Here is a 12,494-nt window from a genome sequence, read left to right on the forward strand (position 1 = left end):
GCAAGAGGAAATGGATGGCAAACTGATAACAGACTCATAGTTAGTATCTTCACCAAGGAGAACATTCTCAGTACGGCAGCATCCACCCCTTGTGGGAGTAGAACCTACAACCTTCTGCATCAAAAGCAAGTGCACAACCTGTTGTGCTATTAACAAGGAAAACTGACTTCACTTAAGCAACACTAAACTTCTGTTCCCCTGCAGCTCTCAGCTTCTTGTAAAATCTACTCAATACTCAACTGCATCTCAACTTCTCAGCACAAGAAAACTGCAAAAAGCCAAAATGTATTTGTGGGGGGGGGGGGGTAAAAGCCCAAAAACTAGGGACACATTAAACATTGCTTGTATAATCTTGGAAAGTTGCTAGAATAAAATGCTATGTTACCACCATACATTTTACTGCCAAGGTCCCTGTGCAAAACAGTCAGAGCAGCATACCACTACGCCAAATCAGCTGCTTTGTGAAAGAGAAATGCTGCGTTACCACCATACATTTTACTGCCAAGGTCCCTGTGCAAAACAGTCAGAGCAACATACCACTATGACAAATCAGCTGCTTTGTAAAAGAGAGAAAGACTGAAACTTAAATGGCTATCATTTAGTGAATTCAGTTCTCACCATAGCTGTCAACCTCTTAGTACAAAACACCTGGACAAACCCAGTAATGAGGGAATACAGCCCTCAAACATATTCAGTGAATTCAGTTCTTGCCATAGCTGTCAACCTTAGCACAAAAAACCTGGACAAAGCCAATAATGGGGGAATACAGTCCCAAAAATAGGAACAAATTTCAAATATTCATCTTATAAACTTAGAAAATTGCTAGAATAAAAGGTTGTGTTACAGTTGTGTTACTATGTATTTTCTGAAGAACATGAAGTCTGAAATTCAAATGCCTGTCAATTTTACTGCTGACAGAACAAAAACAATTTTCAGCAGAGACCCAGGGAGAAATACTGCAGACACATCTTTGTAAAATGACAAGGTACCAGAGCAAATCCACACAAACACAGAGAGGAGATGCAAACTCCACACAGAAGGTACCCCAGCCAAGAATCAAACCAGAAAACCTATAGCTGTGAGGCAGCAGTACTACCACTGCACCATCAAATATGCAAGGAATTAAATATTCAGAAACCTGAAGTCTGAAATTCAAATGCCTGTCAATTTTATTTAACATTTGTTAATCAGGACAGTCTGACTTGGAACAAAAAAAAAAAAATTCAGCAGAGGCCAAGGAAGAAATAATGCAGACATATCTTTGTAACATGGGAGAACACAAAAGCAAACCCACACAAACACAGGGAGAAGATACAGACCCCACAAAGAAGGCACCCCAGCCAAGAATCAAACCTGAGAACCGGCAGCTGTGAGGCAACAATGCTACCACTGCACCATCAAATATCAAGCATTGCAGCATTTACAAACCACAGATATTATGAGGAACAGATCAGATCAAATATGAGGCAAAAATCTGCATTTTTTTTTTTATAAATGGTGGTGGGTAGGGAATTCAGGTCTTTAACACCTGCATACAAGGTACAGGGTTCAAGCCTGAGGTATTCCCTAACACACACACACACACACACACACACACACACACACACACACACACACACACACACCTGTAGTAGCAAACCACAAAAACTAAATATACTGCCCTGGGTGCCAAACCATCATTATGAGAGTCCAATCAAGACAAAATGAAGTGTAGAAGAATAAAAATATTTCAAAGCATTGGCTGCATGACAGCTTACTTAATATCTAGATGGAAACAAAAAGGTTGTGAGGCATGAAAAAATAAATTACTTCTTAAATACATTACTGGAATACCAGTCAAAATCAAGTATAAAAAACAAGCTTCTTCTTCCACTACAGTTCTAATTATAATTTATATTCAGCTTTATAAAAGTACCAAGTAACATGCTGAAAGTAGCAATCTCTGTGATACCCCCACTTGTAAAAATGTTTCTTATCCAAAAAAGATCTGCTGCCTGACAACTATCTACTTGTTTCATGGGGAAAATATGATCAAAGTAAAAAATGAACAGCAAACAAGAAACAAGCTCAAGATAAATTGCTTAAAGGATTACTGCACAGGTTATGGACCACACATGATTGGCATTCTTTTAGTTTACGGGTAAAGCCTGCAAAGATGACTGCAGATCTCCAACAAATGTAATGAGCTTCCGAAAATACTGTAATCCTGTCCTTTATTACAAATACTGTCATATGCATTTCAATACCTATGGCTTGTACATTATCTAGTTATGTAAATATTCTCCGCATGGCAACAACAAAAAGGCTTTCAGTGTTGGTAATTATTTAACAGTATGTTTATTAAAGGTTACTTGCATCTTACAATCTCAGACAAGCTTACCTGATGGTCATTAAAGCATTGCTACTTAAACACAGAGCAACAGGGCACTGCGACAGCATGCATTTTCTGAATAATAAGAAGCATAAATCAACAGTATAAAAATATGACAGAAAACCAGAACATTTTGCAAAATCAAGGATAGATGAAAAGTCACTGTCGTAGTTGTGTCTACCTTGGATGGAGGGATACCCTGCACATTTACACTGCATAACTGCTCCTTCCCTTGCTTGGACACATCCAGAGTCACTACATGGGGGAGTGGGGTGCACCAAGTATGTCACAATTTGAAATGTCTCTGGCTGACAGTGATGGCTCTGACAATCATACCTCTCAACCTGAGAGCAAGAAATCTGGACAAAGCCATACATAGAAGTGGGACAAAGGCCCAAAATAAGGACAATGTTTAAATATTGCTCTTATAAACTCAGAAAGATAATAGAATAGTAGTAGGTCTTAGTGTTACACAATAGTGAAGCAGGAACAGTTGGGTCTTGGGTGACAGTGAACCAGTTACTTCAGTTAGGAGGGGGTGAGACTCCAATTTACAGTTTCTTTGATTTAATTTAAATAAAATCTCAGTAGAATCACACAATACAAAATATGTTACACACAACATGCATCCAAAAATATAGAGATAAAGCTATTTTAACATTTTTTTATTTTCAAACTTGAAAATAATATAGACATTTTAAATTCTAAAGATGACATGTAAAATTATTTACAAACAAATTATACTTAGCAGTTATAAAATAATTACTAGATTTAAAATATATGTAATTTGCTTTTTTGGTACAGACATAAATCCTTCAACATTATATCAATAATCCCAACACATCAGTGTAACAAATGTCAAGTCATCCACTCTAACTATATAACCAAAACAATTTTCATATCTGTTAATACAGCTATCTAATCGCCTTAGCATTTGTATTCCTCGATCACCTACATCTGACATGAGCTACATGAAAACATTGCCAGTCATACTAAACTGTTTCACTTCCAGTACACAAGGCAGTAATGTGCATATACAAAAAAAAAATTTCCATGTCTATAAATGTGAACATTAATCACCCAAGTCTTCTTCTATACACATGGAAGAAGACATAACTGTACTGAACATCTCTGAGAAATTTTACGTGGGATATAGGGACAGGAGGGCAACAAACAGCTGAAGGTACAGTTTGCAATGGACCAATCAATCAAACAGTTGGAAAAGTGAATCATGAGCTACAATACTTACTTTACTTCTGCATCACCTTCACTCTGTTCTTCTTCTAACTTCTTTTCTTTCTTCTTCTTTCTTCTTCTGTTCTTCCTTCAGGCTAGGCTAGCACAGGCTGCACAGCACAGATATTACCACCCAAATAAAAAAAAATAAAAAAATCCAATACCAAATTAAATTATTAATAAAATTGGACTCCTTGCTTAATCACAGTAACGAATCAATCCACATTCCACAAGCCCACAACTGACTGATTGATTCTCACTCTTTTCCCAGCACATAAAGCCTGGGAAGAGAACGACAACCAATCAGCAGCATTTAGCCTAGCAAGCATGTCATGACGTGCCTGCAGACGTCGCAGTCCGAGCCCCTTCCAATTCTATGCGGTTTGGAACCGCATAGACTTCTGGGCATCACAATGATGCCTTCATTACTCCTCCGGGCTGCAATGTAAACAAAAAAAAAAAGCTGTTTAAAACCGCCGCAGCCCGAGGTGGTTAAAGTGCGCATGCGCGTACTTCCGAGTCGCGGACTCGAAGTTTGTTTTAAACAAAAAAAAAGTTTTTTTTTTTTTTTTTTTACATTTTTTCTCACACTTTACTTTTTAGCTGAGGGGGCTGCAGTCCGGCAGTCCGATGCCACGAGCCGCCCCTGGCTGTAGGTGGATTGGACACTCTAACTTGGCCCTAGGCGTGAGTGTGTGCTTGTGTGTGCCTTCTGTGGAAGATTGGGCACTGGGCTGGCAACTCCACACCGTAAAACTCCACTGCCAGTCATGAGAGGACAGGTGATCCACTGTGGCAACCCCTAACCAGGAAAAAGCCAAAAGAAGAAGAAGAATCCATGCTGGCCGAATTTCAGCAGATCATCTATGATGACACCTGGTAATTTTGTGCAGTTTACTTGTTCTGTCATGGTGTTGTTGGTAAAGATGATAGTGAATAGTGTTGTCTTGGAAGAGATGTGTTTTAGGGTGAAGAGTAGTAATTTATTTTTTTAAGGTTTAGAATTAGTTGTGAATTTTTTAGTCATGTTTTAATTGATTAGAAGGATTGTTTCATAAGGTCTTGAAGTTTAAAGAGAGATTTGGCAGATCAGACTAGGGATGAAATGTCAGTGTACTGAACTAGGGTAGCATTTGTTGTAGCAGTGTAGAAGTCCTTGATGAATGAGGCCTTATATAGATCCCTGTAGGACATCAATACTTACTTGTAAAAATATGGAGAAATTACTTTTCCATTTCACTTCTTGTGCTCTGTTTGAGAGGTGGAGTTGGTGAGCCTTAAGGGTGACAGTTTATGTAGGAGTTTCTGGTGGGAGACAGTTTCAAAAGCTTTGGATAAGTTTAGAAAGATGGTGGAAACTAGGCTTCTGGCATTTCTTTGGGTGTTATTAGTATTAACAAAATTCAGCAAAGCAGTAGTTGTGCTGTGATGAGTAACTCAGCTGATTGTTAGTAATACTATCACCATATTATGTACCCAAGCACCCCACACAGTCTATATTTTTTTCAGCCAGTTTTTTTATTTAAATACAGTGAAATAAAAAAAACTAATAGCCCTTTCTTCAGGTTTCTTCTGCAACCTTCTGTTGTGTTTTTTGGTGGTTTAGTGTCACACTTCTGCACATGAAGTATATGTAAGTTGCTTCCTGCACCTCCGTTTGCCTCCTGTATGACTCTGGCCAAATTAAGTGCTTCCAGGTCACCCCTGAGAAGGGGCAGTTGCCACTCAGCTTACCAAGTAAAAAAATGAATTAAATAAAATAAAAATAAAATAGTGTTTTTGCCAAATACTATACTGTCTAATAAATCCTCTGATGTTTAAAATAAAATTAGTTAAATTCCCTGTTGGCTGCCAGGAATCATCCTGGCTGCTGTTTGTTACTGCATGCTAAACTGCCTGATCGGGTGGCTTTTGCTGATGGTTCTGGGTACATACATACATGCGTGTTGCACAACTGCAGGCTGAGTAAGACAGACATTTCATTTTCAGGCTCACTGAAATCATTTGTTAGAGCCCTAATGAAGATATTTAATTAGGACTCTATACCACGTTATACCATTTACTTGTACTACACAGTTTGTTTAAATATTATATAAGGAACAGTTTTGGGAGTTTACTTAACACTAGAAGGGACACATTTGCATCTACTACCACAATCACAGAGTCAGAGGAAAAGATTTTTTATAAAGCTTTCCAGAGTGGATCCATGCTGCCTTATATCATTTGCTACACTCATTTACCATGTTCCGTAATTCTGTCTTTGTATGGTGATTTCATATTTTCTGGATTCAGACAAGGCTAACATGATTGTAATTACCAGCATCTCCTTTCCTTGCTGCTAATGAAGTCTTATATCTGCAGCTATGCAGTGTGCTACCCAACAGTTCTGCTTTTCTTCATAATTCCTCGATTGGTCAGTGGTTTGTCTTTTCCTCCCACATTTCCTTAATATTCTAGAATATGTGCACTCTGGTCTCAAACTTTTGTCCAGCTTCAGTTTTTCAAGTTCACTTGTAATTATCTGGTTTATAAAAGGACAGAGGACAGTTACTCATATTAGTGTTGTACAGAAGTGGTCTTTCTCAAGTTTTCCTTGCACATATAAAACAGAAAAGATTAGCGAGTGCTGGTGCTTTTTCCGGGCAATAGTCATTTTCTTTTTTGTCCTGTTTTAAAAGTTTTCCACCACACTTTCTTCCAGTATTTCTCATAAATGTCTGCTGCTCTTTGTTTGCCAGTGTTATTGTTTTTTCCCATGCCTTTGTTACCTGTTTGTTTTCCTAGGAGCACAATCTATAGGCATGAATATGAATGAATACATTTTAAAATGTAGTGCTAGTATATTATGCAGCTTTTCAGAAGACGTTTTACTCAGCCTAGATAATGTTACTTATGGGTTTCTAGAGTTCTTAGTGGGCAGCTAAAATGTTGAAATTAAAATTTAAAGTACAGTCCCATCCATGTGTATGAAACATATCCCAATTCCATCTCTGTAACAAGCCTTGCAAATTATACCCTTCAGTGCCCATGACCTCCATTATCAATCCTTAAATAAAGCAAATATATTTTACATAATGGAACTATAATGTGATATTGAGTCCTTCGAGTTGAATCAAGACATTGACTTATAATACAATAGGAAAAATATCAAAAGTGCAAATATCATCATGAAACACAAAATGTAGCAAAAAGCAACACCATACAATGTCACAAAACACTTGGAGGGAAGTAAACTGTTGTAAAACAAATAAGTCACAGTGTCCCTTAACTTAGGACATCCCAGCCCTAGAGACACTAACAAATCTAGTTGCTAGCAGTTCTACAGCTGATGTAAAGCCTCACCAATATAGTATTTGGTTAAATATACACAACGCTTTTGATGTGAATAAAATTTGATAAAACAAACTGGAGTGTTACAGTCAGAACATGTGTAACCATGTATCCTTTCATTTTGGAGTCTGACAAGCCAGGATGAAATCAGATCACATAGCCACGTTTACTTTCTATTGAAACAGTGGTTTTGAACTTGCTGAAGTGTTAATTCATATTTTCTAGGTCACATGATTCTAAATTAATGAGGACATGAAATGAGAAAGCAATAATGTATTGGGTCATGAAAGGTGGTGAAGGCTTTTGTGCCATTTTTCTTACTGAAGCCCTTTTGCTGAACTACCCAGATAAGGAGCAGTTTGCTGAAGAGCTAAAGTAGGCCTAAACTTAAGGATACAGTATTCATATTTCGTAGATTTCTTTACATATGCTAGAGTCCTATTAAGTCACTTTTCATGTATATTGCAAAACTATATGGACAGTGCACTTTCATCATTTATTATTTTGTTCCCTGTTATGGGAATGACTATTTGCCCCTCCCCACAGGGTCTCCTGTTCCTCCCCACAGCGTCTCCTGTTCTACTTCTTATTTACCTTCATGGACTGGCTGACATAACCTTCATATCATCATCGTGGGGGAGACAGGAAACATAATGTTTCAGTTGCTCAGCGTGCAGTGCTTTTCCTGAAGGGATTTTTATATCCTATTGCAAATCCTTAAGGAGAGTGTGACAGTCATGTAATACACATCCTATGTTTGCTTTTTTGCATGAGTTGCTGATGTCTTCCCAGCCCTCTATGCACCTGAACAAACACCTGTATGTTGCCCTGTACCATTCTCTAAACTCCACTTGAGCATGGCACACTGTTGAGAATGGAAATGCCACACTCTGTCCTTGAGGTAGGAAAACTGGTCATCAGTCACTGAAGTCTACTCCCACAACCAGCTCTCCAACTTCATAGTTAACTAGTCAACTCATGTCTCCAGCATTGCTGGTAGATGGCCTTACTCTTTGCAAATGAGACTGCTGTTCATTTTTGTCATTGGAGCAGTGGCTTATCCTTTCTGCATTCATTTGGCCCCTCATTACCCCTGTGGGATGAGGGGCAGACGTCATCTCTCAGGGTGAGATGCACACGGCTGGTTTGTTTCCTGACAGTAGAACCTGATCAGCCCTTATCTTCAGAATTAAGAGTCAGGTGGTAGACAATGAGCCATTTACCTGATTCTGCAGACTATCCTAACACCTTCTCCCCCATTGGCAGTTTGTGTGCACTGCATGAACGTTAGTTTATAGGAAGTGCATTCTTGTTATCACACATGCCAGAAGTCCTGCCCAAGTATCAGATTGCTGAGCAGCACGGCAACATTAGGCATATCATTTGTAGGTAATACCCATGCATATCAGCAAGGGTCACCTCTGCCATGAACTGACCACCTCCCTGCCCCAGCATTAGAGAATCAACCTCAGTAAGTCACGCCATTCCTGACTGCCTGGTCCTTACAGCAGCTGCTAACCAAACACTAGCCATCTTTGGTACAGTCAGAGGTGTATGTCTGTACTCCATAGGGACAAGAGTAGGGTTATGAGCACGTAGAACTTGAATTGACTTTCAAGCTATGTATCTGATTTCAGAAATAAGTGTAGAGCATACAACAGTCTTTTTCAAACCTTTGTGTTATTTTCATGTACACCATCCATTAAGATTTCTCATAGAAGAAGAGCATGATAAATAGTTTTATAAATGTTATCAGTCTTATAGAGGCATAACAGGATAAATAGTTTTATTTAAAATAAGTGATTGTACACTAGAAATAAATCACTGCTGAAGAAAAGCATTACTAGGGCCTTCAACGTGAAACTTGTGTTGAACTGATAACTGCAACTCAACCATCAGTAATGGTGGACTTATCTGTGGCCAGAATGGTTTAACCACTAGAGCAGTGCCTGACTGTGTATCTCACTGGAAGTGGGTAACTCCTCCATCCTCATTGGTCAAACATATTACATATCAGAGTTTTCTGAAAATGGATATTCTTTGTCTTGTTGGACTTTTCTGCAGTAAACAGAGTGAGCAGGAAGGATTAGGATTAGGATACGTGCCTGTGCATGCCTGTGTACGTGCTTCTACAGTAAGTAGTTAACAGTCAGAATGCACTTAGTGTCACTGAAGGGCTGGCTGTGCATTGATAAGTTTCCTAGTTTTTATCATTTAACCCAGAAATACAGCCCGGCAACACTATATTTATTATGGTTATTTATTATTTATGATTATTAGAAGTTATATTATTAAGATGTGTGATGTCTGTTCAGTTTTGCCATGCAGATATGTTTGTGTAGATTTGTATGCCTTGTTCTGATTTTAACATTGGGTTAAATTGGCAGCTGTTCTTTCATTTTTAAATTAATTTTCTAAATGGTTCACATATGCTCTTTATATTTAGATAATGTTATACAGCCCAAAACATTTTCTGATCACTCACAAGTTAAGTTCTGTAATCACCATTAAAGTAAATATTACATTCTGAAGCTGTCATGGTACACCAAATTCATCCTGGAAAGCTCCATGGCTACTGCGTAAGGACATAGCTACTGAAAAGCAGAAATTTGTAAAGCTTTATTTTGCATATAAATCCCAAAACTGGTGTTTAAATAAGGGGTCACAGTGGTTGTGGTAAGATCTTTGCCTCACTGCTCCAGGGTCTAGAGTTTAATCCTAAAGTCTTGTCACTGTCCTTATGGAGTTTCGTGTTGTTCTCCTTAAGTTGGTGTTGATTTTCTCCAAGTGCTCCAATTTCTTGCTGCCTTCCAAGAATGTACCATTTAGGCTGAGTCGTCAATATATGTTGCATTTAAGCTAGACCTTATAGTTTGCATCATAGCAGAAGGGGGTCCAGGAGGATTAGCTCACTTACCTGGTTAACAAATTATTAAAGTCAAATTAAAATGTATCAACCATGCTACCACTCAGTAAGTAACAATTTCCCTTTAAAAAAGCTTATAGCTATTGTTCTTCATTTGGGAAAAGATGACCTACAGACTTGTCAGAGATTTGCAAATGAAAACTAAAATAGACTTTGTAATAAATGCCTTATTTTTTTATAAAAAGTCATTCTCATTCATTGACATATAGTTGGACGTGGAATAAGAGAGACCCAAAATAAAATTTATGTGGCAGCTGGCATTGCTGCATCATAGTTCGAAGTTCCTAGCCAGAATGTTTTTTTGTAGCATCTACATGTACTTGTTACATGCATGCAGGTTTACATTGTGTGCTATGTTTTCTTCCCACACCCGAAAGACAAGATATAGGTGAACTGGTTAGTTTTTAAATTGCACGTGATTTTTTTGTGTGTGTGTGTGTGTGTGTGTGTGTGTGTGTGTGTGTGTGTGTGTACATGTATGTATTTTGTGTGAGTATCTCTGATGATGGCCTGGCATCATGACCAGGATTATGCCCACTGAGTGCTGTGATAGGCCCTAGCTCTTGTGCAGCCCTCTGCAGGTCAAAGCAGGTATGAGAAAATGAGTAAATTAATGATATTTCCTTTTTAAATATCTAATTTCTAATTCACATGTATTTTCCTCATAAAACAAATTGTATTTCACAGTGTAAAATAAAATCAGCCATGATATGCTACAGTGCTTGTTTTATACTGAAATGTGTATGTAGTTATGCTGTCATCATCAGTCACCACACTGGACCATTGTTCACAATGTAATGACAGCATAGGTATGTACACAATTGCTTGTCCATTCAGTTATCTTTAAGCATTAATGTATTTTAATGTATAGTCATGTATTTTTGTTTCAACCACTCAGCCATTCAGTCCATCTTTTTGTTAGGATTTTCCAGAATTGTTTAAAAAATTTCTGTTTACTGAAGGCCAAAAGTAGTTTTGGATTTTTGGCACAAACAACATTAATAAGTTCCTTGGGGAACAATTCCTCAACCATAAGCCAAGTGCTTAATTCATCCTTTGGTTATAAATACAGTAACTATTTACTTCAGTGGAAAATTTAATTTGATGTCAGTATAATGCTCTCGTTCTCATTAAGGAATTTCTGTTTTTTTATTCCTCAGAAAGAATGCAGAGTACTACAAGAGAGAGGTATGATCATTTTTTTTTATGATTCAATGTATTCAGAAAATGAATATTGCTCATTTGTCCTTTCATTTCTGAGCACCTGTGCTATTATATTTCCCACACCTCCATGCAGAATTAATCGTAACATCATAGTAGCAGGCAGATTTTTTTCATAAGAATGTAAATGTTCCCCAGCCAATTGTCCAAGTTACACTTGAATTGCGTTAGGGAGGAACTCTGCTTCACATGGATATGGTGCCTGGTCCAGAAAAGGGTAGTCTCTGGGATATATACTTTTCTCTCTATCAGGTCCGATTTTTAAAACTGGCAAGGTTTATGTCTTTAGAGCAGGTAATTCTGCTGCTGTTTGTTTTGTGGATATGTAGGCATTCCATCAGGCTCTGATCTGACAATGCCTTGTATGCCAGGCATAGTTCTCCCCTCGGAAGCCTGTATGAGACGGAATACAGGGATAGGGGTTAGATGTGTTCTAGATAGGACATCCTGTGTTCTTTTAGTGAGGAATCTCTGCTGACGTTCCAATTGTTGGACGTGGTTAGGTACATACCAAAGGGACATTGTACTCAATGACAGGTCTGATGAATGCTGAATACAGTTGAACAATGACATCCTTGGACCTATCAGGAAGGTCCCACAGAGACTGTCAGTGCCCAATCAGAGATAGTCTGGAATCAATGTCATGTCCTCTGCTCCTTCTCTCACCAGGAGCAAAACAGAAGCACTAATTCTAAGATAACTACTGAGCGGCAGAATGTGGGCTCTCCAGTAGTTGGTGGTCTTAGACTAGATATTGCAGATTTTAAAGTTAATATGTAAAAAATGGTTTAATATCCTAAGAGCTGCTTTGTGCACTGTTAGGCTAGATCTAAAAGAGGGAGTAACTCAAGTTTTAGCAATCTAAGGTTAGAGTCACTAATTTTAGGCATAGGTACATAGAATTTTCAAGGAACATGGCTAAAGTTAGTGGAAACGTAGTATTCTGGTTCTGTGGAATACTGATTCTATGGAATTCTGTGGGATGGACAATAAATTAAATAGACTACATATTTCCTTCCCTCACTTCTTTATTGACTATTGTCAATAAGCACAAAATTATAATTTTGTGAAATCACTCCCCTTCAGCTAACTAACATAAGGGGCAGACAACTAGAGAGGCAGCTGTATTTAAAATCATGGCAGCATCAGGGTGAGGGTGGGGCGGGGAAAATGTTATTTCTGTGTGACTCACAAGAGACATATCTCTGATCTCTTTCCTAGTTTGGATATGCAATTGAAAGTAGAATACAAGTAAAACACAGTGTAAAGAAAATATACCACAATATAAAAAGTAGAAGAAGGCACTGAAGGAATACAAAATACAAGAAAGCAAAAACAAAAAACAAACATTTCCTTCACAGCAATCTATGTCAGAGTCTGGGAGAGCTTTTCCAGTAAGGCATATAATTT

The 12,494-nt window shown here is 38.0% G+C and overlaps 1 protein-coding gene across 3 annotated transcripts in view; it reads left to right on the forward strand.

Annotated features, from left to right (window-relative positions):
- Positions 1-12,494, forward strand: part of LOC122816610 (regulator of G-protein signaling 11-like) — a 1,281,503-nt gene that overhangs the window by 912,417 nt on the left and 356,592 nt on the right. For all 3 annotated transcript variants that reach the window (XM_044089514.1, XM_044089516.1, XM_044089517.1), the window contains exon 10: positions 11,028-11,051. In XM_044089514.1, coding sequence (XP_043945449.1) covers positions 11,028-11,051 — 24 coding nt within the window. The remainder of the gene's footprint in view (positions 1-11,027; positions 11,052-12,494) is intronic.

The sequence above is a fragment of the Protopterus annectens genome, chromosome 12.part0 (genome assembly GCF_019279795.1).
Source record: "Protopterus annectens isolate FY-2018-M chromosome 12.part0, PAN1.0, whole genome shotgun sequence".
NCBI classification, from domain to species: domain Eukaryota; kingdom Metazoa; phylum Chordata; order Ceratodontiformes; family Protopteridae; genus Protopterus; species Protopterus annectens.